At 43.4% G+C, this 26779-nt stretch overlaps 1 protein-coding gene across 1 annotated transcript in view; it reads left to right on the top strand.

Moving 5' to 3' along the window:
* hacd2 (3-hydroxyacyl-CoA dehydratase 2) overlaps nucleotides 1-23265 on the top strand; it is a 71863-nt gene extending 48598 nt beyond the window's left edge. The window contains exons 6-7 of the mRNA XM_072260949.1: nucleotides 17278-17456; nucleotides 19590-23265. Of these exons, the coding sequence (XP_072117050.1) occupies nucleotides 17278-17456; nucleotides 19590-19672 (262 nt within the window). The 3' untranslated portion in view covers nucleotides 19673-23265. The remainder of the gene's footprint in view (nucleotides 1-17277; nucleotides 17457-19589) is intronic.
* The last annotated feature ends 3514 nt before the right edge of the window (nucleotides 23266-26779 follow it).

The raw sequence follows: 26779 nt of genomic DNA, 5'->3' as shown, positions 1-26779 counted from the left end.
TCATAGGTTTGTCACCCATGAACTAGCAAAATATTAGTAGGTATGTGTGATGGAGGAAATGGAGTGTGAGGCGGGAGGATGTGGTGAGGTGCTGGACATTTCAGGTGAGGGAGAAAGTATCTAACAAAAAGGACATTCCACTGATCCCTGTGCAGACTGCGGTGTTGAAGCTCATTGACAGTCTAGATTGATTCTGAGAGCATTGTCAAGTTGAAAACAGTGGATAACCAGGAGTTCAGCAAATGAGTGCACCATTCTCAGTTATAGTTAGCTTTTGGGCTAGCTGATATACACATCGTTGCTCAGGTTCTATGCTGGTAATCATTCCCATTTGCATTTGTTTTCATGCAATTGGGTTTTATAGCAATCCTTGTAAATTAAATAAAATCTTTATTATTTAGAATCTAAATTATAATCATTTGGGGGTTAAAATTAAGCAGTTATCAATTACAAAATAACACACAAAATAAAAATGTAGATAAAAATTACATTTGCTATAGCTTTCTCGGAAGATATATAGTATATCACTTTACAATATGTAAATTTACTTGATTTTGAAGTACTTCAAAGTACACTATATTTCTTGATTTAAGTTCTGTATGAAAACGTGTAAACTATTTTTGTATCCATCTCTGAAGCAACTGCCAAGGGAAAAGCATTGAGTTCTTAGATTAAGCCCAGCAACTTCTGAGAATTGTCCTTGTGCTCATATCAAAGCTAAGTTTTACAAGGGACTGAAGTTGATTGATTGAAAAGGTTGATCAGGTGGTTTTTGAGGGATAAAGACATTTTCCCAACAGCTGTAGCCACCAAAGTCCAAAGTAAATTTATTATCAAAGTACATGTATGTAACACCTTGGTTAATATTTTTGCTGCTATGTTGTAGGTATTTCATTTCAGCAGTTCTGTAAGAGCAGTCTGTTCTGCTTTCAGCTTATTTGGGTCTTGGCTGAGATAAGAGGCTTGTTGTTCAACTTAGGAATGTTGTGTCAGCTAATCAGGATGGTAGAGTTGGGAGAAGGTTCTAGGGAACTCGGGCAGAGAGGTCTTTGTTGGCGGGACCTGGGAGAAGACAAGAGGGAAGATAGTGGAGGATGCCGTCCCTATTGTACAAGGTGCTTTGTACAGATGAATGGCTTTGAGGAGGAAGGACCAATACTTCCATGTAAGAGCTTGTTTGTTCAAGATGGATTATGAGCAACATTCGGAAGCTGGTGTGTGCTTTCATGCAGACCGGGTATCCAGTGCATGAGGTACAGACAAGTTCAAGATTTGAGCTCCACTGTGCACATGTGACTGTTTAAATATAATGGGCCCTTTTTGCTTTTTTCCTTCCTTTAGTAACTGTTTGCTTAAGTTAACATTCTTAAATATAATTCTTTTTAGCTGTATCCAGTGTATGATCTGTTATTTCATGCCGACTCTAAATTACACAGCATTCTCACAAACCGGGGTTTGGGTGGATGAGACATCCCAACCTCACAGATTTGGTGGGACCAAAGTCATACACCCTAGACAAAAGAAGCCTGAGAAAGGTGGGTTTCTTGCCGTGGAATCCAGTAGCTGTTAGCCATCATCCTCAATTGAATTCGTTCAGTGCTGTGTGATTGCCCTCTGAATTGATTAAGTGGATATGTGTTTAAGCCTGTGTTAAACTATTGTCCAGAAAAGTGATTAAGGTACATGGTTATGGATGCTGCAGAGATTAAGCATTGGTGTGATTCAAAGAGATTGTCTGTAACTAATGCTTGTTTTCTGAATGGGGTGGATATCCACAGCCCAAATGAATTGTTGGTTAGGGGTTGAAGTACTGTTGGAGCATTAGGGGAAAGTATGATCATGGAGCGGCAATCTGACCAAACGGACGGGAAAGTGTGTTAGTTCAGACTAGCGCTGATGTGACAGCAGTAGATCTGCCTGGTACCATTGGAGTACTTGGAGAGGCAGAGCCATGGACCATCCATACTTTCAGAGAAGAGGGGAATGTAGGCGAGGGTGCTGAATTGGAAGTCAAGTTTCCCATAGCTGAGAGCGGAAACTTTAAAGAAAAGTTGCCTCGTTTCTGCGGAGTGAGGGGGAGTTGTCGTCTAATGTGATAGGTCTACTGAGTGGTTGATTTAAATTCTGAGCTTGTCATCAATGATTGATAAATGCAGAAGTATATCTGTGGAGAGCCAAAGTTATTGTAGGCTGGTAGTGTTCTCTGGGGAAGAAGAATATGAGGCTTAGGCTGAGCAGACATTTCAGTTACTGGTTGAGTGGTAATGCTCAGATAATATGAAAAAACAGAGACTGGTAGAGAATTCAAATGGGTCTGGCAGTTGATTTAGTGAGGTTCGTCAAGGCAGAAGATCCATTAGCCACGTCAGCTAATTATCTGCAAACTCTGGAAGATGCTTTTGTCACTGCTGGAAGTGCAGCCCATCTTTTAGAATGAAGTTTAGGTACACATTCCAGGAGGAAGGAGAGAAGTTGTCTATCTACATTTTCAGGTTGGAGAAGTTGCTGCACCAAGGCGGCATTCAATGGTCTGAGAGAAACTGCTTGAGGATGGAGCAAGTTGTGAAGGGCGCGCCGTCACATGAGGTGATTACATATTCGAATGACCCACAAGATGCACCCTCCTCCATCTTTTACCAAGTTACTCAGAGAAGTTAGAGAGGTGGAATATGCAATGGAAGAGTGGGAATTCTTTGTCAGCAGGGCACAGTCCTCAGTAGTAGCCGCTGTTTCAGAAACAACCCCTGATGTCCACAGGTGGTGGTTTTACAGGATTTCATGAAAGATTTTAGACCTGAGATATCCTGGTTGATATTGGTGGATGCTGTCACCAAGCGTGACAAAGCTGATAGGGAGGCGGACCCACTGATGACAAGTACTAAGCAGAGAGCTGCTGCTGAATGGGGTCCCTTGACCAGAGAAGTGACCAGTATTTTCTCTGAAGAAGATGGACATTTCAAGCGGGAGTATGAAGGACAGGAAAATCTTTGGAAGTAAATCAGCAGTTAATCAAACACAGGAAAAGAGGTAAAACTATGGAGGGACATGGTTAAGGAATGGGCTGATGCTTCAGAGAAGATACATTACTATTGGTGTATCAAGGGAAATATTGAAGTACTAAATACTATTCCTAAAGGTTTAGTAGGATCGGGCTGTGATGTATCCATACAGATTGAAGGTGTTTATGTTAGAGCCGTACTTGACACAGGTTCTCAAGTTACTTTGCTTTATAGATCCTCTTACAACTGGTATTTGACACATTTACCATTGAAGCCACTCAGTGCCCTTGGGATTCAGGGCTTAGTACTGTTGAGTACCCATACGATGGTTACTTGCTATTCAAGTTGGAGTTTTCAGAAGCAGATGTTGGATTAATTGAGATTATTGACACACCAGTTGAAAAGGGCACAGCTTCCATTCTTGTGAGAACAAATACTGTTGTAGTGAGAAGGTTCCTGGGAGCATGCAAGGACAGGAATGGAGAGAACTTTTTGGAACACCTTGTCCATTCACCCTGTGGTCACAGCTGCTTTTGAGGAGGTGCAGGTTCCTCCTAAGCAGGATGATGAGCAGAAAGGAGGAATTGTGTGGTACACCCAGGCTAAACCTGTCATGGCGGAGTAGCTAGAGTGACCAGAAATCTGGAATTTGCTGGAATGTCCGAGGAATGGAAAAAAAGCTTAACTGAGAGGATGTTGGGACATAAAGGTGCGTTTTCTACTGATGAGGCTGATGTTGGTTACTCCAGAAGTACTTGCCACACTATTGGAGCGACGAAGGGCACCCCTTTCCAAGAGGGGTTTCACCAGTTAGCACCAGTGGAGGATGAGGATATTCAGCTGCACCGGTCTAAACTAAGGGAAGTTAAATTCAGTCATGGAGCTGGGGGACCTGAGGCTCTGGAAGAGATGAGTGATAGACAGGGAGTGGCACCCTCTAGTAGACAGGAAGGGTCACAAGGGGAGGTTGAAGATGAAATAAGGAGGTTTTGAAGAGTCAGGAAGCCCCAGATAGGCTGGCCTATGACGCACCAGAAGAACAGAATGTTGAGATATGTCACTACCATTCACAGATGGATTGGAGATCGGACATCAATGATAAGTTTCAAAGTTGTGAGGACATGACTATTTTTGGTGGGGGGAGAGTTTAACGACCTGGTTAAGATTTTTACTGCTGTGCTGTAGGCATTTAATTTTAACAGTTCTGTAAGAGCAGTCTGTTCTGCTTTCAGCTTGTTTGGGTTTGAGCTGAGATAAGAAGCTTTTTTGACACAACTTAGGAATGTTGTGTCAGTCAATCGGGATGGTAGAGTTGGGATAAGGTTCTAGAGGAATGCTGGGCAGAGAGTTCTTTGTTGGCAGGAGCTGGGAGAAGACAAGAGGGAAGATAGTAGAGGATGTTTTCCCTGTTGCACAAGGTGCTTTGGGCAGATGAATGGCTTCGAGGAGAAAGGGCCAATACTTCTGTGGGGGAAGCCTTTTGTTCAAGATGGATTTTGAGCGGCCTTCAGAAGGTGGTGCGTGCTTTCAGGCAGACCGAGGGTTACAGACAAGTCCAAAATTTGAGCTCCACCATGCACATGTGACTGTTTAAGTATAATGGGCCCTTTTTGGTTTTTTTGCTTTCCTGTAGTAACTGTTTGCTTTAAGTTAATATTCTTAAATGTACTTCTGATTAATTGTATGCAGTGTACGATCGGTTATTTCTTGCCAACAGGCAATTGCTGGGGGCAGTAAATCACTGAGCATTCACACAAAGTATGGTTTGGGTGGGTGAGACATCCCAACCTCACGGATTCGACAGGACCAAAGGTGCATACACTCTGGACGTACAAAGATGGATTTCTCACCGTGGAATCCAGTGGGTGTTAGAGATGCCCAGTAAAAGGGGGGCGGGGGGGGGGTCATATACGTCACCATATACAACCCTGAGATTCAGTTTTTGGTCGTAGTCAATAAATCTATCGAATAATAACTATAACAGAATCAATAAATTTCCACCATTACATGTAGTAATTTTTGAACAGGAAATCTAGTGCTGTTGTGTATCATTGGTGGATCCACACTTCTGCCTAGCATGCTTGGTGTTTTTTTTGGTTCAAGATTATGTGGTGCACACCAGGTGGTGACAGATAAAGACTCGAGGAATACGTACAGGCTCATTAAATATGTTGTACTGCTTGTAGGATTTATACTGTACAGGTCGTCTGTGAAGATTCGAAAACAGGTCTTTATCTTGCACTGTCATTTTTTTTTGTTGTTACTAAAATTAGTTTCTCACGTGGCCATTAGTATTTGAAATAGTGTTGAGTAACATTTGGGAAAACCAGGGCAATGAATTCCATAAATGAACCATCCTCAGGCTAAAGAAATTCCTCCTCATCTCTGTTCTTAGACTAATCAAGAACATTTCAAACACTTTAAATGTACCCGATGACTTGGCCTCCACAGTCATCTGCGGCAATTATACCCCTATGTCTTAGGATCTTAAATCACCCAGGTTTTTATTGGAATTATTCCTGCTGAGTATTTGTGTTTAATTTTCTCATTTCCTGATTTTAGTAAACTGAAAATAAACGAGCGCTGATGGTTTGCCTGTAAAATGAACTGGCATATTGCTTTTCAAGTGTAATCATTTAACATTGCCCCAAATTTCTGAGGCTTTAATACAGGCTTTCGAGTAATACCTCAAGGAATTACTGGTAGTATTTGATGAAAATATGGGGTTAGCACTTAAGTGACACCACCCATTAATTTATTATGGTCTCGAAGATCTTGCAGAGTTTGATCTAATGCTTCAAAGGTTGCTTTTGAGTCATTGTACATTCATCCTGGACAATAATTTTACATTCTTTTAGAACTTTTTCCTTTGTAGTTCCCCAGCCAATGTTATTTGTTGAGGCCTTACACTTGTCACATTTAAAGGGAGTTTTAAAGTCAAATGCACTAAAGCCAAATGTACTTTGTGGCCAAGTGGCAGATGACGCCAAGATAGGTGGAGCAGCAGGTAGTGCTGAGTAAGCAGGGAGTCTGCAGAAGAACTTAGAACAGTTTAGGAGAATGGGCAAACAAGTGGCAGAGTATGGTTGTGCAATTCAGTAGAAGGAATAAAGGTGTAGACTATTTTCTATATAGGGAGCAAATTCAGAAATCAAAGGAACAAAGGGTCTTGGGAGTCCTTGTGCAGGATTCTGTGAAAGTTTAACTTGCAATTTCAGTCAGTAATAAGGAAGGCAAACACAATGTAAGCATTCATTCAAGCAGACAAGAATACAAAAGCGAGGATATAATGCTGACACTTTATAAAGCATTGGTCAGTATGTACTTGGAGTTTGTGAACAGTTTTGGGCCCAGTATCTAGGAAAGGATTGATTAGCATTGCAGAGTGTTCAGAGGCAGTTCACGAGAATGATTCCGGGAATGAAAGGGTTAATGAGTGAGAAACATCTGATGGTTATAGAAACATAAAAAAACCCACAGCACAATACAGGCCCTTCGGCCCACAAAGCTGTGCTGAAAATGTCCTGTCCTTAGAACTACCTAGGCTTACCCATAGCCCTCTAGTTTTTCTAAGCTCCATATACCTATCCAGGAGTCCGATATCCCTATCGTTTCCGCCTCCACCAGTACCCCATTCCATGCACTCGCCACTCTCTTCATTAAAAAAAAACTTACCCCTGACATCTCCTCTGTACCTACTTCCAAACACCTTAAAACTATGCCCTCGTGCTTGTCATTTCAGCCCCGGGAAAAAGCCTCTGACTGTCGACAGGATCAATGCCTCCAGCAGCTCACCTCTCATCTTCTGTTGCTCCAAGGAGAAAAGACTGAGTTCACTCAACCTATTCTCATAAGGCATGCTCCCCAATCCAGGCAACATCCTTGTAAATCTCCTCTGCACCCTTTCTACGGTTTCCACGTCATTCCTGTAGTGAGGCGACCAGAACTGAGCACAATACTACAAGCGGGGTCTGACCAGGATTCTATATAGCTGCAACATTACCTCTTGACTCTTAAACTCAATCCCACAATTGATGAAGGCCAATGCACCGTATGCCTTCTTAACCACAGAGTCAACCCGTGTAGCAGCTTTGAGTGTCCTATGGACTCAGATCCCAAGATCCCTCTGATTCTCCTCATTGCCAAGAGTCTTACCATTACTACTATATTCTGCCATCATATTTGACCTACCAAAATGAACCACCTCACAATTATCTGGGTTGAACTCCATCTGCCACTTCTCAGCCCAGTTTTGCATCCTATCAATGTCCCGCTGTAACCTCTGACAGCCCTCCACAGCACCCCCAACCTTTATGTCATCAGCAACTTTACTAACCCATCCCTCCACTTCTTCATCCAGGTCATTTATAAAAATCACAAAGAGTAGGGGTCCCAGAACAGATACCTGAGGCACACCACTGGTCACCGGCCTCCATGTAGAATATGAGCCGTCTACAACCGCTCTTTGCCTTCTGTGGGCAAGCCAGTTCTGGATCCACAAAGCAATGTCCCCTTGGATCCCATGCCTCCTTACTTTCTCAATAAGCCTTGCATGGGGTACCTTATCAAATGCCTTGCTGAAATCCATGTACACTACATCTACTGCTCTACATCATCAATGTGTTTAGTCACATCCTCAAAAAATTCAGTCAGGCTCATAAGGCATGATCTGTCTTTGACCAAGCCATGCTGACTATTCCTAATCATATTATGCCTCTCCAAATGTTCATAAATCCTGCCTCTTAGGATCTTCTCCATCAACTTACCAACCACTGAAGTAAGACTCACTGGTCTATAATTTCCTGGACTATCCCTACTTCCTTTCTTGAATAGGGGAACAACATCTGCAACCCTCCAATCCTCCGGAACCTCTCCCGTCCTCATTGATGATGCAAAGATCATTGCCAGAGGCTCAGCAATCTCCTCCCTCGCCTCCCATAGTATCCTGGGTTAAAGCTCCAGCACATCCTCTTCCTTAATAGTCATAGTCATACTTTATTGATCCCGGGGGAAATTGGTTTTTGTTACAGTTGCACCATAAATAATAAATAGTAATAGAACCATAAATAGTTAAATAGTAATATGTAAATTATGCCAGTAAATTATGAAATAAGTCCAGGACCAGCCTATTGGCTCAGGGTGTCTGACCCTCCAAGGGAGGAGTTGTAAAGTTTGATGGCCACAAGCAGGAATGACTTCCTATGACGCTCTGTGCTGCATCTCGGTGGAATGAGTCTCTGGCTGAATGTACTCCTGTGCCCACCCAGTACATTATGTAGTGGATGGGAGACATTGACCACGATGGCATGCATCCTCTTTTCAGACACCACCGTGAGAGAGTCCAGTTTCATCCCCACAACATCACTGGCCTTACGAGTGAGCTTGTTGATTCTGACCCTTCTTGTAGACAGCCTCAGTGTTCTTTGACCAGTCCAGTTTATTGTCAATTCATATCTCAGGTATTTGTAATCCTCCACCATGTCCACCCTGATCCCCTGGATGGAAACAGGGGTCACCGGTACCTTAGCTCTCCTCAGGTCTACCACCAGCCCCTTAGTCTTTTTAACATTAAGCTGCAGATAATTCTGCTCACACCATGTGACAAAGTTTCCTACCGTAACCCTGTAGTCAGCCTCATCTCCCTTGCTGATGCATCCAACTATGGCAGAGTCATCAGTAAACTTCTGAAGATGACAAGACTCTGTGCAGTAGTTGAAGTCCGAGATGTAAATGGTGAAGAGAAAGGGAGACAAGACAGTCTCCTGTGGAGCCCCAGTGCTGCTGATCACTCTGTCGGACACACAGTGTTGCAAGCACACGTACTGTGGTCTGCCAGTCAGGTAATCAAGAATCCATGACACCAGGGAAGCATCCACCTGCATCGCTGTCAGCTTCTCCCCCAGCAGAGCAGGGCAGATGGTGTTGAATGCACTGGAAAAGTCAAAAAACATGACCCTCACAGTGCTCGCTGGCTTGTCCAGGTGGGCGTAGGCACGGTTCAGCAGGTAGACGATGGCATCCTCAACTCCTAGTCGGGGCTTGTAGGCGAACTGGAGGGGATCTAAGTGTGGCCTGACCATAGGCCGGAGCAGCTCCAGAACAAGTCTCTCCAGGGTCTTCATGTTGTGGGAGGTCAATGCCACCGGTCTGTAGTCATTGAGACCGCTGGGGCGCGGTGTCTTCGGCACAGGGACGAGGCAGGACGTCTTCCACAGTACAGGAACCCTCCGGAGCCTCAGGCTCGGGTTGAATACATGGCGAAGTACTCCACACAGCTGAGGGGCACAGACTTTGAGCACCCTGGTACTGACACCATCCAGTCCTGCAGCCTTGCTTGGGTTGAGACGTTTCAGCTGTCTTCTCACCTGTTCAGCCGTGAAGCCCACCGTGGTGGTTTTGTGTGGGGAAGGGGTATAGTCATGAGAGCAGGGTGGGGGACTGTGAGGAGGGGTAGGAGGGGAGAGTGGAATATGTGTTGGTTGGAGGCCGACAACAGATGGCTCATGTGGGGGATGGGCAGGGGCCACAATGTCAAATCTGTTAAAGAACAGGTTAAGTTCATTGGCCCTGTCCACACTGCCTTCAGCTCCTCTGTTGCTGTTTGCCGGAACCCATTGATGGTCCTCATCCCCCTCCAGACCTCTCTCATGTTGTTCTGCTGGAGTTTTGCACTCAAGCTTCCTCCTGTACCTGTCTTTAGCTTCTCTGATCCTGGCTTTCAGGTCCCTCTGTATTGCCTTCAGCTCCTCCCTATTTCCATCTCTAAACGCCCTCTTTTTAGCGTTCAGGATGTCCTTCATGTCCTTTGTCACCCATGGCTTGTTATTTGAATAACAGTTCTTGTCGGAACATTGCAGTCCACACGGAAGTTGATGTAGTCGGTGATGCACTCTGTGAGCCCATCAATATCCTCTCCATGTGGCTCACAGAGTGTCTGCCAGTCCGTCACCTCAAAACAACCCTGGAGCACCTCGTAAGCCTCCTCCAACCATTTCCTCACTGTCCTCGAGGTTGCAGGTTTACTCTTCACCAGAGGCACGTAGCAGGGTTTTAGATGCACCAGGTTGTGATCTGACCTTCCCAGTGGGGGTAGGAGAGAGGAGCTGTATGCATCCTTAACGTTAGCATACATCAAATCCAGAGTCCTCTCCCCTCTGGTTGTACAGCTCACATACTGCATGAAGTTGGGCAGTGTTCTAGCCATGGTAACCTGGTTGAAGTCATCCGAGATGGTAATGAGGGCACTCGGGTGCTGGGTTTGTAATCTGGCTAAATGATGTTACACGCCGACATCGGGTTGGCAGAGGGAGGGATGTACACAACAACCACAATTGCATGCGAGATTTCCCTTGGCAAATAATATGGCCGGAGTCCAACAGCAAAAAGTTCAATATCCGGGCTATAGACACGTTCCTTGACCGTAATATGCCCAGGGTATGTCCTCGTGCAGCCACGTCTCAGTGAAGCACATGAGACTGCTCTCCTGAAATGTTCTCTGACTCCTGACAAGCGCCGTCAGTTCGTTGATTTTATTCCCCAGCGATCTCACATTTCCCATGATGAGAGAGGGGAGACACGGCTTATAACTTCTCTTCTCCATAAGCCTCTATTGTCTCAACACAGTCCTCTTCCCTCGACTTTTTGATCCCCCTCTGCATCCTCTGTGTGTTTTCCTCCAGATTTCAGCCGGGATGTCTGCTGCTCTGTTCGCTAAGCCAGCGGGCATGAGCGCAATCAGCTGGTCTCTGGAATAAACAATGCGGCCAAATTGCTGCCACGCTAACGAGACGTGTCCAAATGTAACTAACTCCAGCGCTAAAAAAACAAGTAAAACTCTCTCCAACAGCGTGTTAGGGTGTAGCTTCAACGTGTTACCGTGAGAAAAAAAATACAACAATAACTAAGTTAAAAAGTTTAAAAGTAAGACACTATGGAGCAACTGTAACAGGTTGCATGCACGACCGGCGTATGCGCACAATCATGCACAATATCTACATGCTCAAGCTTTTCAGTCTGCTGCAAGTCATCCCTACAATCGCCAAGATCCTTTTCCGTAGTGTATACTATGAGGTATACCACCGATGTAAATTGGGTCGTGCAGTCCGCTACTCCTTCTGAAGTCAACAACCAATTCCTTTTCTTGCTGACGTTGAGGGATAGGTTATTGTCTTTGCACCGTGCCACCAGGTTCTTAATTTCCTGTCTGTACTCAAACTCATCATTACCGGAGATATGGCCTACAATTGTTGTGTCATCAGCAAACTTATATATTGAGTTCGATGGAAACTTGGCTATACAATCATGGGTGCACAGTGAGTACAGCAGGGGGCTGAGTACACAGCCTTGTGGCGCACCGGTGCTCAGAGTGATTGTAGAGGAGAGCTTGTCCCCTATTTTTACAGCCTGGGTCCTGTCTGTGAGGAAGTTGAAGATCCAGCTGCAGATCTGAGTGCTAAGGCCCAGGTTCCAGAGCTTAGGAATCAGTTTATTTGGAACAGTGGTATTAAAGGCAGAGCTGTAGTCAATGAAAAGGAGCCTTATGTATGTGTCTTTATTCTCCAGGTGTTCTAAGGAGGAATGTAGGGCCAGGGAGATGGCATCTGCCATTGACCTGTTGCTCCGGTAGGCGAATTGCAAAGCGTCGAGGTTGACCGGTAGGCTGTGGTTGATGTGTGCCAAAACCAATCTCTCGAAGCACTTCATAGCAATTGATGTCAGGGCCACAGGTCGATAATCATTCAGGCATGCCACCTTGCTCTTCTTCAGCACTGGGATTATCGTTCCCTTCTTAAAACACAAGGGGATCTTAGACTGAAGCAAAGAGCAGTTGAAGATGTCAGCAAACACTCCAGCTAGCTCGCTTGCATAGGCCCGGAGAGCCCGTCCTGGGATGCCATCTGGGCCCGTCGCCTTCCTTGGATTTATCTTCAGGAGGGCCCTTCTAACGTCCTCCTCGGTGACGATGAAGCTCGATGCCACCAGGTCCGGATCATCCGGAGGGAGCGGGACGCTCCTCTTCTGTTCAAATCTTGCACAGAATATGTTAAGTTCGTCAGGAAGAGAAACGCCACAGTTATTGATATTCCCAGCCTTTTCTTTGCACCCAGTGATCTCATTTAGACCCTGCCATAGTCTACTGGCATCCCTTTGGTTAGCCTGGGCTTCCAACTTGGCTCGATATTGCCTCTTGGCATCCTTAATGGCTTTCCGGAGTTCACGCCTGGATTCTGTGTAGCGACTGGTATCCCCGGACCTAAAAGCCGCAGCTCTAGCCTTCAAAAGGGACTTGACCTCATAATTCATATGACTGCTGGACGGATCCTGACCCAGATCTGGGCCGTACCCTCCAAATATCCGGACCTGCCTCTCGGTTTTTTTGCACTACCTTACTTCCTATTTTTTAATTCTCTATTTATGATTTATAATTTAAATTTTTAATATTACTAATTTTAACTATTTTTAATATCTTTAATATTTAATATTTGTAATCCAGGGAGTGTGAAGTGCAGAATCAAATATCACTGTGATGATTGTACGTTCTAGTACCGATTGTTTGGCGACTATAAAGTATACTGAACCAAAGTATTGGTTAAGTACCTCTGCCATCTCCTCCGGTTCCATACACACTTTTCCACTGTCACACTTGATTGGTCCTATTCTCTCACATTTTATCCTCTTGTTCTTCACATACTTGCAGAATGCCTTGGGGTTTTCCTTGATCCTGTCCACCAAGGCCTTCTCATGGCCCCTTCTGGCTCTCCTAATTTCATTCTTAGTCTCCTTCCTGCTCGCCTTATAATCTTTTAGATCTCTATCATTACCTAGCTTTTTGAACCTTTCATAAGCTCTTCTCTTCTTCTTGACTAGATTTTCAACAGCCTTTGTACACCATGGTTCTGTACCCTACCATCCTTTCCCTGTCTCATTGGAACGTATTTACACAGAACCCCACGTGAATACCCCCTGAACATTCGCCACATTTCTTCCGTACCTTTCCCTGAGAACATCTGTTTCCTATTTATGCTTCCAAGTTCCTGCCTGATAGCCTCATATTTCCCCTTACTCCAATTAAACATTTCCCTAACTTGTCTGTTCCTATCCCTCTCCAATGCTATGGTAAAGAAGATAGAATTGTGATCATTATCTCCAAAATGCTCTCCCACTGAGATACCTGATACCTGACCAGGTTCATTTCCCAATACCAGATCAAGTACAGCCTCTCCTCTTGTAGGCTTATCTGCATATTGTGTCAAGAAACCTTCTTGAAAACATCTAACAAACTCCACCCCATCTAAACCCTCACTCTAGGGAGATGCCAATCAATATTTGGGAAGTTAAAATCTCCCACCACAACAACCCTGTTATTATTACTCCTTTCCAGAATGTGCCTCCCTATCTGCTCCTTGATGTCCCTGTTACTATTGGGTCGTCTGTAAAAACAAAAACACCCAGTAGAGTTATTGACCCCTTTCTATTTCTAACTTCCACCAACAGAGACTCCGTAGACGACCCCTCCATGACTTCCTCCTTTTCTGCAGCCGTGACACTATCTCTGATCAGCAGTGTCTACAGAGATAGTGTCTGTGGTTTTGGGCCAGAAGAAGGAGGGTATCTCATTGAAGCCTGTCGAATATTGAAAGGACTAGATAGAGTGGATGTGGAGAGGATGTTTTTAGGAGCCTTCAATCAGAGGGCAACACCTCAGAATACAAGGATGTAATTTCAAGAACCGAGATGAGGAGGAATTTCATTACCCCAGACAGCTGTGGAGGCCAAGTCATTGGGTATAGTTAAAGTGGAGGTTGATAAGTTCTTGATTAGTAAGGGTGTCAAAGGTTACAGGGAGAAGACATGAAAATGGGGTTGAGAGGAATAACAAATCAGCTATGATGGAAAGGCAGAGCACTTCGAACTTTAGGCAAAAGTGGATTAATAAGGAAAGTTTTTTTTCCCTTTCCACCAGAAGGCAGGCAGCATCTATGGAAGGGAATAAACAGTCGATGTTTTAAGACGAGACCCTTCATCCGAACTAGAAAGGAAGGGGGCAGAAGACAGTATAGCATCCTCATTCTCATCACTCTCTGACCCCTTCTCACCTGCCCATCACCGCCCCCTGATTTTCCTAAAATTGGTGCACCAAGTTTCTTTGGGAGACTAGCTATGACTAGGGCAGCACAGTAGCTTAGCGGTTAGCATAATGCTTTTCAGCGTCAGCGATCAGGGTTCAATTCCCATTGCTGTCTGTACACTCTCCCTGTAACTGTGCCCGTTTCCTCCCACAGGTTAGGGCATAGGGTAAGTTGTGGGCATGCTGTGTTGGTGCTGAAAGCGTGACATTTGTGGGCTGCCCCAACACATTCCCAGATCATGTGGATGCAAATGACACATTTCACCGTATGTTTCAATATTTCAATATACCTGTCACAAATAAAATTAATCTTTATAAGCTAAACTTTATACTGCATAGGACACCTAGCCATTCTCTTTTATTACCTTTCTTTAGAGATGCATATCCGTGCCAGACACTGACTTATCTTTTAACTTGCATAGAAATAGGGGAGAAATTAAGTTTAAGATTAGAAATTTTCACTTCCTTCACCTCAGACGGTTGAAGAAGTTCGGCATGAGTCCCCAAATCCTAAGGATTTTCTACAGGGGTACAATTGATAACATCCTGACTGGCTGTAGCACTGCATGGTATGGGAACTGTACTTCCCTCAATTGCAGGACTCTGCAGAGAGTGGTGCAGACAGCCCAGTGCATCTGTTGATGTGAACAGATTCAGGACATTTACAGTGATGGGTGCATAAAAAGGGTCTGAAGGATCATTGGGGACCCGAATCACCCCAACCCAACCACAAACTGTTCCAGCTGCTACCATCCGGGAAATGGTACTGCAGCATTAAAGCCAGGACCAACAGGCTCCGGGACAGTTTCCACCAGGCCATCAGACTGATTAATTCATCCTGACACAATTGTATTTCTAAGCTTTATTGACTGTTCTTTTGTATATCTTACTGTATATACTATTTATTACAAATTACAATAATTTGCACATTCAGACGGAGAGGTAATGTAAAGATTTTTACTCATGTATATGAAGGATGTATGAAATATAGTCAATTCAATTCAATTTCTGTTCCGCTTCACATCTGCTTGTGACAAATTGAAACCTGGGTTAAGACGGGTCCTCTCATTGAAATCTTGCAGAGCATAGGTCCGTCGTGCATGAGCTGTCTTAGTTTTGTTTTTTTTTTGCGTTACGTGCTGATCCAGTTCATGTTCCTTTCTTGTCTTCACAGCTTTCTGTAATGTAGAACGAATGGGGTGAAATTTGTGTGGAGGAATGGTCCCCTCCATTCCACTCAGAATATAACCCACAGCCCCTCTATCAAAGATGCTGTAAGGCAGGAGTTTTTCAAGTGTGTAGGTAGAGTGGTGCTTTTGTTTTCGGACTGTTAGATACTGGCCTCTGTTGAGTGGGGAATGTCAAAGTAACCAGAGCCTTTCCGCATGGGCCTTTTGTCTCAGAGAGATACAGGGTAACGTTAGCTGCTATCAGAGCAGTCCTATTGACCTTATTGGTAGTGGCAGAATTCAAAAGCTTTTCAATCCAGCATCTGCAAAGCACTTGACAGGATTATACAAACATATACATTAGGAACAGGAATGGCTATATGAGCCTCCCAGGTAAGTCAATAAGACCATGGTTGATATTGTAGCCTCATTTCTACAAAATTGCTGACTCGAAGAAACTTTTCATGCACCCACTCCTTCATTGAGGTAGAGCACTAAAATAGGCCTTTTGGTCCATCTAGTTTGTGCCGACCTGTTTTAATGCCTTGTCCCATTTGCCTACACCCAGACCATAGCCCTCCATACCCCTCCTATCCATGTGCCTATCCAAATTTCTATTAAATGCTGCAATTGAACCCACACCCATCATCTGACAACTCATTCCACACTCGCACCAGCCTCTGAGTGAAGAATTTTCCCCTCAGGGTCCCCTTAAAAATTTCACCTTTCACCCTAAACCTATGACTTCTAGTTCAAGTCTTACCCAATGTCAGGGATAAAAGCCTACATGTATTTACCCTATTTATATCCCTCATAATTTTGTATACCTCATTCTCCCATGTTCAGGGAATAAACTTACTCAACCTTTCCCTGCAATTCAGATCCTCAAGTCCCAGCAATAACTAGCAATAAATTTTCTTTCAAGCTTATTGATATCTTTCTTAGGTAGGTGACCAGAACTGCACTCAATACTCAGAATTCGGCCTCACCAACATCTTGTACAACTTCAACATAACTTCCCAACTCCTGTACACCATGCTTTGATTTATGAAGACAAATGTGCCAAAAGCTCTCTTTACAAACCAGATAGTTTGATGCCACTTTCAAGGAATTATCGATCTGTATTCCCAGACCCCTTTGTTCTACTGCACACCTCAGTACCCTAGCATTCACTATACAAGTCCTTTTGTGGTTTGTCCTGCCAGAGTACAACATCTTAAGATTAAAATTAAGATTTTAATGCATTAAATTTCATTTCCCATTTTCAGCCCATTTTCTCAACTAGTCCAGATCACTTTGCAAGCTTTGATAGCATTCTTCACTGTCCACTATGCCCCAGTCTTAATGTCATCCTCAATTTATATGTCCACTTATCTCTGTATGTAGTGATTGTATCTAATCTCCTCTGTCAGTGTGTTCCAAATATCATTGGCCCCTGTGTTAAACGAAACTTACCCCTTTGAATTATTTTAAAATTCCTTCCTCTCACCTTAAGTCTGTGCCCTCTTATTCTTGATACCAGTGGTCAAAAAAATATTTTGACCCCCTCCCCCCCATCCTATCTGTGCTCCTCACAATCTCATATACCTCTTAACCTCCTGTGCACTGGGGAGAAAAAAGTGTAGCTTATGCAATCTTTCCACATGATTGAAGTTAAGGATAACTAAGTCCTTAGATAAAGAAGTTGATCCTGTTGGATTTACCCATGCTTCCATTAGACCTGCCCGTTTTGTGTAGTCGCCAACTGGCTTGTTGTTAATATTGCCTGAGAATAGAGTGTGGGAGTGCAGACCCTAACTCTGGCATTAAGATGCTATGTGTGTGTAGATCCTAACCGTGGGAATAGAATGCTGTGTACATGAAGCTCCTAACCCTGGGAATGAGATTGTGCACGCGAATGGGATGCATTTTGTGGGAATGTGGTAATACAACTGCAAATTAAGATTTTAATGCAAAGCTCTCCCCTACCCTTCCTGCCTAGGTACTCATTGTTCATTGTTCTGTATCCGATGGGAGTCACAGGGGAACTGATGACTATATACGCTGCCCTGCCTCACGTTCGAAGGACTGGCTTGTATTCTGTGACCCTTCCAAACAAGTACAATGTCTCCTTCGACTACTACACAGTCCTGATCATGGTCATGATTTCCTACATTCCAAGTAAGTCAATGTATTGTCTCTCTTAGATTGAGAGCTGGAAAGTAGGACAAGGCTTGGTAGATGGTCCAGCCAACATAAATGGCTGAATAGCCTCTGGTGTTATTGATTTCTGTGTTTCCCTGATCTGAAGACATTTCTACAATCAGAATTGGGTTTATTATTATCGACATATGTCATGAACTTTGTTTGGTGGCAGCAGTACAGTGCAACACAGAAAAGAAATACTATAAGTTACCATAAGAAGTATAAAAAATGAAATAATTAAGTAATAAATAAAAGAGAAAAATAGTGCAGTGGTGCTCATTGTCCATTTGGAAATCAGATGGTGGGGGGGAAGAAGCTGTTCCTAAAACATTGAGTGTGTGCCTTCAGGCTCCTGTACCTCTGATGATAATAGTGAGAAAAGGGCATGTCCTGTATAGTGAGGGTCTTTAATGACGGATGCCTCCGCCTTGAGGCACTGCCTTTTGAAGATGTCCTCGATGGTGGTGAGGCTTGTGTTCATGATGGAGCTGCTGAGTTTACAACACTCTGCAACTTTTTCTGATCCTGTGGATTGGCGACTCCGGATCAGACAATGATGCAACGCGTTAGAATACTCTCCACAGTACATTTCTATTGCTAGCTGGACATCAGGTTACAAGTATATTGTCATAGGGTATAAATGCCATAAAATTGGTTTTTTTGCAGTAACAGGTCAGTACGTGACTAATGGAAATTAACTTAAACTCAAATTAACATAAATTATACATGCCTGTGAAAATAAATATCACATCAATGTATGTTGAGGGAGGTAAAGAAATATAGTCTGAGGTGGTGTGGAAAATTTTCAGGTTAGTTTAAGAACCTGATGGCAGTAGGGAAGAAGCTGTTGTCGAATCTCAGATGCATATCAGGATTATTCAACACAGGTGGAGTCGTCTTATCTTGGTTCAAAGAAGGGGCTGACCTCTTCATTCCAGTCCCCTGCTATTTTTACATATACGCAAAATTTTTCATGCAGTTCTCTTTTGATTTATGTTTTTTGTAAGTTAATTTCTTGCCATAAAAAAACAGAAACCCTCAGAAAAAGAAGCTGAAAAGATGACCTGCACTTCCAGTTATATGTTGCTTTGAATCTCTGCTTCATTTCTGCTCTGACCTCTTGTCTTCTGCCTCCAAATCTTCACCTTCCATCTGAGTATATTGAAACCCTCTGGACTTGATATTTAATTTTATAATTTCAGGTAACCACCCTTATTTATTCCACAAATTTGTTTCAATTTGATGCCCTTTACTTTTCTGTCTCCAATTTCTGTGTTTTTTTAAATTTCTCCCATGACAATTTGGTCTGCATCCTATGACAGACGTGCCGTTTAAAACATATTTGTTTACTCTCCTTACCTGTGTTGACATCAGATCCTTGACTTGAAACATCATCTGTGTTTCTCAATTCTTCTCTCTCTTTTTGATGAAAGGTCTCAACCTGAAACAGTTTCTCTTTCCGTAGAGAGACACAAGAGACCACAGATGCTGGATTCTGGAGCAACAGTCAGTTCAGTGGGTCCAGCGGCATCCGTGGGAGCAAAGGAGTTGTCGATGTTATCAAGGTCAAAACAGAGCAATCAACTCAAAATGTCTGATTCCTTTCCTCCCACAGATGCTCTCTTCCTCCAGCGGATTGTTTGTTGGCTGGCCTGCTGACTGTTTCCAACATTTTCTGTTTTCATTTCATATTTCCACCACTTGCAGGTTTTTACTTCAATTTCTGGCATTTTCCTTTCCAGATCATGTTTTAATTGAAGTATATTTATTATTATCAAAGTACATATATGTCATCAGAAACTACCCTGGATTAATTTTCTTGCAGGCATTCACAGTAGAACAAAGAAATACTATCGAATGAATGAAAAACTACTTGCACACAAACACTGACAAACAACCAATGTGCAAAAGAAGACAGATTGCCTGGGTAGATCAATGGATGAATGAATCGATATTTGTAATGCCTTTAAGTTTGTGTGATGAAGACAGAGTGTGTGTGGAGGGAAAAGTTAAGCAAAAATATTGCTGTGTCCTGTCTATTTTTAGAAACTTAAACTAGAACGTGTGTTCTTACCTCTTCATTCACCCATCGTATTCTTCCTGCCTCAGTTTTTCCCCAGCTCTACTTCCACATGCTGCGCCAGAGGAGCAAGGTCCTGAGCACTGTCGAACAGAGCAAGAAGAGCGAGTAGTTGCTGCCACCTGCTAGGGAAATGGGCATTGGTCGAAGGGTTTTTCCCTTGGATCGAGAAGATTTCTGTTCCACTGAATTGTTGTCACTGTCTGATGAACCCGTGTTTTTCATTGGGCCCCTTGGTGACTGGTGTTTGACATAAAGATTCTGTGCTTATTGCGCCCAGCCACATGAATTTAGATTGTACTGTCAATGTGTTGGGTCTGGAAGGGGTTGGAGTAGTGATGGAATTCCTATCTGCTTATAATCACAGTCATAAAATATCCTAGGGAGGGCTGTCTATCAGAGTCCGAGTTCTGTGTGCCATCCACTTCAGTAACATTTCGTCCCAGTTGTGTTGCATGGCATAGCACATATCCAGAGCCTGAAGAGCAATGAATCTCACTCTCAGCCTTTGGTTGTATCGTTGCCGATAACTGGACTCAGAACACGCACTCATTTGCTGCTCAAACATACTTTATTTTACTTGTGCACAAGGAGAACAGTATGGCTTCTGTCATCACGCTGTTCTGAAGCCAGGACATGAAAATGCTGTTTTTATATGTACAGAATTGGCTTATTGGTTACGGATGTTGACCATTTGGTAAAATGTGTATGTTTGAATTCCTTACTTGCAACATCAGTCACCATTCACAATAGAGGTGCTAAAAGTCAATAGAAAGTACAAGCTGACAACCGATGATACATGGAAGTTCATAAAACAATTGTCCCTTAGGTTTTGGGTGTGTTTAACATCCTTCCATTATATTCCTATTTCATCTGTCTACAGTACCCCCTCTGTGTAAGGGGAAGCTGTTTTACATAGAAACATAGAAAACCTACAGCATAATACAGGCCCTTTGGCCCACAAAGTTGTGCCGAACATGTCCCTACCTTCTTTAAAGACCATTCCATTAAAGGTCTCTCTTCAGAAGCCCACTTATCTAGGTTATTGTCCTTTCCTATCTCACCTGCAGTGATCAGAGGTGCTCTGGTGGTCTCTCTTCAAAGGACTGGGTTGACTACAAGTGCCCCAGCCTATCCTAACCTGAACATTGTCCTTAACATTTGCCTTACCATATCTCCCACATTTGTAAATAGAAATCTTGCAGCAGGGTAACCTGTCAAATGTCAGTGTTCAGAGAGGTCCGATCCTTTCTACTGCGATACTGTCGAAGAACTGGCAGTGGATGTTCATTGTCTATTGCTGTCACTTGCATCAGTAGGACTTGGAGATACCCTAAAAATGAACTGGTCACAATAGAAGCCTGCCAGAGCTCTGCACTGTTGCACAGATAAGCAAGCAGTAGCACACAATCCTGCTGCTTGTTGACCCAAGCCTGGTTGAGTTGTCATTTCAGGTTGGATGCAGATGCTGCAATCTGCAGCAACAAACAATCCACTGGAGCAACAAACAGTCCAGCGGGCCAAGCAGTATCTGTGGTAGGAAAGGAATTGGCCACGCTGCTGTCCTAACTCCGAAGCTTCAGTAGTTCCTTTCTTCCCTTCAGATGCTGCTTCGCTCACTGAGTTCCTCCAGTAGGTTCTTTGGTGCTTCAGGGTGGAGGCAGTTACACTACTGAAGTTTAAGAGACTACTAGACAGGCATATGGAGGAATTTAAGGTTGGGGGTTATATGGGAGGCAGTGTTTGAGGGTTGGCACAACATTGTGGGCTGAAGGGCCTGTAATGTGCTGTACTATTCAATGTTCTATGCATTCCTGGAATCATGTGACCTGCTCACTTCTCCCTGACCATTCAATACAACTGCATATGGTGGTAAAACATCTCTCTCCACCATGAAGCACCTAGCCTCTTTATTCCCCAGTGGATATTCTTGACCACCTGATATTTTTATAACAACCAGTATTCAGTGGAAAATTTTAAAAGATGTTCTAAAGTTCCTATTGTTTATATTCTCGTGAAGATTTTCATTTCGTAGGACTTCAGAGTAAACCTGAAAAGTTAGCAACCCTAGGTTGAGTGTCACTGGCCATAGTTTATATTTTACTTGCTTGCTTAAGCCCATCACCCCTACTGGGGCATAAGCCATGGACAGCAGCTCGCCAAAGTCCTTTGTCCTGGGCCAGTTCTTCAAGTTATCCCCAAATGTTAGGCTAAGATCCTTCCTCACCCAGGGATGAGGTCTCCAGAGTGTCTGGAATGCTTTTGTTGCTCTGGGTTTTTACAAGATAGGGTTGCTAACCTCATGATGAATCCTTCTCGTTTTGCATCGGGCTTGGGACTGTCCATGGCAGCATTATCGTACTCTTTCTTTGTAGGAGCCATATTCAGATTCTCCATTGTTTTCTGTTCCCTTCGGCCTTTTTCCCATTTCCCAGCAGCAGGCAAATGTTGAAAATATAATTCCTTTACACCCTACTTTGATGTCAAAGTTGAAGAAACAGCAACATGCGACTAATTTAGAGGAACCCACTTTAGTCGATATTTTCTCCAGCAGTGTTGACCAACCCAGGTGTTAAATGCTCAGTTTACATTCAGACTGCACTGATAATTCCTCCCCAGGTTTTTTAAGCACTCCCAAGGGCTCTAATCTGTTAATAAAATTTTTAACTAAATGTCTATGAACAAGGTTGGTTCAGCCCTTGCTACACAGACTCTCAGTTCTTTTGTATGTTCTGGATTTTTTTTTGTAATTAAGGATATTTAAACTCTTAGGCATTTCAAATATTTTGCATGGGTGTATTTGTAATGAAATTTTTGTGCAAGCATATCTTGGTGGTTGTGTGGGGCAGGGGTTGGGGTGTAATGAACAGGATTTTGTGACTACTGAAAATTATGCACCTATTTGTAAATCATTTAAGAAATTAGCATGGTTTTCATTAATGCACATTATGTTTTCTTAAATTAATGTCTGTATTGAAAGTGCATGTTTTGTAGTCCAGTTGCCAAGCCCTGCAGATGAAGATACACCTGGGAGCAGGACATCTTTGCTTTAACTTGTACTCACTGGCCACTTTATCAGGTACACCTGTATACCTGCTTGTTAATGCAAATATCTAATCAGTCAATCATGTGGCAGCAACTCAATGCATAAAAGCATTGAGACATAGTCAAGAGGTTTATTTGTTGTTCAGACCAAACATCAGAATGGGGAAGAAATGTGATTTTGACTGTGGAATGATTGTTGGTGCCAGATGGAGTATCTCTGAAACTGTTGATCTCCTGGGATTTTCATGCACAACAGTCCAGTTTACAGAGAATGGTACGAAAGACAAAGAAAATATCCAATTCTGTGAGCAAAAATGCCTCGTTAATTAGTGAGCTGAGAGGAGAATGGCCAGACTGGTTCAAGCTGACAGAAAGGTGACAGTAACTCAAATAACCACGTGTTACAACAGTGGTGTGCAGAAGAGCATCTCTGAATGCAAACATGTCAAATCTGGGCTACAGCAACAGAAGACCATGCTGGATTCCACTCCTGTACCTAATAAGGTGGCCTCTGAGTGTTTTTTTTTTTAACCGTCTTGCTGACAAAATTATAGATTAGATCCAGAGTTTAAAGGAAATTTTCTTGCATGATATCTCAGATACAGATCAGGTCAAAGGTGCTGCAGTCCATGTTAATAAACTTGTGAAATAGTAACATCACAGACTGTGCTTCATAGGGAAAGAGTTTTGTTGAAATGTCATTTCGTCCTGTCTAAGCTCATCCCATTTGCCCTTGTTAATTCCTCTAAACTTCTAGCCATGGACCAGTCCAAGTGTCCTTTAAATGTTATACCTCCGTCTGCACAATTCTGGCAGCTCGTTCCACATACCCACCACCATGAAGAATTTGCCCCTCAGATCCCCTTTGAATCTTTCCCCTCACACCTTAAACCTATTCCCAATGGTGTTTGATTCCCTTTCCCTGGGGAAAAAGATTATGTGCAGTGCACATTCACCCTATCTATGCCCATCTATAAGGCCACCCCTTGGGTTTTCTGCATTGTAAGGAATTAAATCCTGATGACTCAGGCCCTCGAGTCCTAGTAACGTTCCTACCTTGATGAACCTGCTCCTAGCTTATGGTTGTTGATGAGAGAACTAACACGAGTGAATGGCTTGTTGATGTTTGTCCTTCCTTCTGTCGTGAATAAGGTTGGCCTTTTGTTGGGAGAAGTAAGATCTTGGCTGAAGTGAGAAGTAGAATTTAACAGTGCCAGGGTAAAGCATTGTGCTTAATTGACCATAGAACAGAATAGCCCATGTTGTTGTGCCGACCTTCACTTCTACATAGCCCTCCATTGTTCTATCACCCATGTACCTATCTAAGAGTCTCTTAAATGTCCCTAATGTATCTGCTTCTACTGCCACCCATGCACCTAGCAGTCTCTACACTTTCCTCCAATCACCTGAAAATTATTCCCCCCCCCCCATACTGCCTTGGGATAAAGTCTCCAGCTACCCACTTGATCTATACCTCTTATCATCATGTACACTTCTGTCTTGTCTCCTCTCATTGATCTTTGCTCCAAAGAATTGTACTGATTAATCCGTTTTAAGCATCCACTCGCTGACCCTGGCTGTATAATCTGTGAGGACCTGGGGGTGCAGCTGGTATCAATGGAAGATGAATGGGGGCCTGATTTAAAGAAAGTGGGAAGCAGGATATCAAGGTAAGAATCCCCAGATAAATTCCAAAGGTCGATAGGAAAAGAATTTCCTGAGAAGACCAAAGGAGGTTAAAAATTCGGATCACACCCATGGGACCAAGTAACCTACTAACATCCTGACTGGCTGTAGCACTGCCTGGTATGGGAACTGTACTTCTCTCAATTGCAGGACTCGTGATGAGTGATGCAAACAGCCCAGCGCATCTGTGGATGTGAATGCCCCACTATTCAGGACATCTACAGCGACAGGTGCATAGAAAGGGCCCAAAGATCATTGGGGCCCCAAGTCACCCCAAACAACCACAATCTATTCCAGCTGCTACCAAATGGAAATGGTACCAAAGCATTAAAGCCAGGACCAACAGGCTCTGGGACAGCTTTTTCCACTAGGCCATCAGACTGATTGATTGATTTACGCTGACACAATTGTATTTCTAAAGCTATATTGACTTCTGTTGTATATCTTACTGTACATACTATTTATTACAAATTACTATAATTTGCACATTCAGACAGAGACATGACATAAAGATTTTTACTCCTCATGTATGTGAAGGATGTAAGAAATACAGTAAAGTCAAATCACCACATCTTTAGAATGAGAGAGGAAACCAGACTACCCAATCACAGGGAAAACGTACGAACTTACAGAAAGCTGTGGGAATTGAACCTGGGTCACTGGCACTGTAATAGCGTTACGCTACCATGCTGCCCAGTTCTTGTGGATGCAAAGTGCCATTTTCACACTGGGACAGTCCTGTTGTGTAGGTCAGGCTTTTGAATTGGACAAACATTGGGTTCTGTGGACCACTCTGTAATGGAATGCCTGAGAATATCCCACACTCAGGGCCCCAATGCTTTAGCAAAGCCATTCGGTATACATTGGCGGTCTTCAGAGTGTGCTGCAATGGTATTGTCATCTACAAACTGAAGCTTCATGATAGTGGTGGGGCTGACCTTGTTCTTGGCCTTGCACCAGTTGAGGCTGAAAAGCCTACAGTCCATTCTACAAAAGAATGGGATTCCTGTGGCAGGTCTTAGCTAATGAATTGAAGGGTGGCAGCAATAAGGACAGTGATAGGGTGGGTGTAATCATGCAGCCCGGTTTGACCCCTGTCTTGACAGTGAAGGATTCTGATTTAGTACCGCTATTGCTGAGCACTGGCTAACGTACCATCATGCAGTCGCCTCAATGTTTGTAGGTACAAAGTCATGTCTCAATAGTATACGCCAGAGAGCTTGCTGGTCTCCTGTATTAAGTGCCTTTGTCAAATCTATGGAAGTCAGGTACAAGGGTTGCCTTTGTTCACTGCAATTTTTTCTGTAATTTGTATCTGTGATTCCTTTAAATGGGTGGAAATCACACTGAGATTCAGGGAGAAGGATACATGCAAACATTTTGCCTCTTGTTGACAGCAGTGAGATGCCTCTGTAATCTGTCATATTTCCCTTCTTGAATATGTCACTGTTAGGGCATCCCTGAGCTCTGAGGGCAGTTGTTGTTTTCCCCAGACCTTCTGGGACAGAGCATACATGTGGTGCAGGTGTGTTGATCCACTTTCCTTAGGGATCTCATCAGGACCCGTGATTTTTTTGCTTTTGAGGCTCCTGATGCCATCATGGACCACTTCTATACTGGGAGGTTCCCCCATGTCTTCTCTCAGAAAATCTCTGGAAGATTTGGTTAGTAAACTCTGGTTCAGCAGTGCTGTCACAGTTAAGAAGTTATTGAAAAAGCTCTCTCCATCGATTGTTAGTATCATTCCAATTCTGTAGCAAGTCCATAGACTCTTTGGTGGCACTGAAGAAGCCTCTCATGTTACCAGAGTCTGCCTGTCTCTGGATTTCCAGGGCTTTCTCAGTCCTCCAAGCATTCTATAGCTCCCTCAACATGTGCTGAACATTTGCCTTGACTCTGGAGTAAGCTTCTCCTTTGGCCTTGCTGCTGGTGTAATTCTGCCAGACACAATAGGCTTTCCTTTTCTTGGAGATAAGTTGTTCTATCTCCATGTCATTATCATCACACCAATCCTGGTGTTTTCTGTACGTGTACTCAAGGATGTTTTTGCAGATATCAAGGATGCTGGACTTATGCAGACCCCAGTTTTTTTCGATATCCTCCGGATATTCTTGTTGGAGGTTTTCTCCAAAAGTGCCCTGAAGGTGGTGGTGGGTGGCAATGTCAAGCAAGCTCTTAAGTTTTAGTCTTGGCCTAGTCTGCTTCTTATGAACCCTGCTCTGCTTCATGAATCTGATCAACATGGTGGAGAGCGTCAGGAGATGATCTGTCCAGCAGTCATCCGTGCCAATCATGGCTTTTATAATATTCACATCACAGTCCCTAGAGATAGGAATCATGGTCCCTATCTCAGACAATGACATAGACAACAAGATGCCACTGTTTTGATTGAGGGTTCTGCCAAAATGCCTTGAATTTGTTTTTCAGGTGGAACAGTGTGTTTGTGATAAGATTGTGTTCAGCTTGTATGGTGAGAAGTAGTTCTCCA

The sequence above is a fragment of the Mobula birostris genome, chromosome 6, assembly GCF_030028105.1.
Source record: "Mobula birostris isolate sMobBir1 chromosome 6, sMobBir1.hap1, whole genome shotgun sequence".
In the NCBI taxonomy this organism is placed as follows: Eukaryota; Metazoa; Chordata; class Chondrichthyes; order Myliobatiformes; family Myliobatidae; genus Mobula; species Mobula birostris.
The sequence above is the reverse complement of the archived record's forward strand: the minus strand, read 5'-3'. Positions and strand labels throughout refer to the sequence as shown.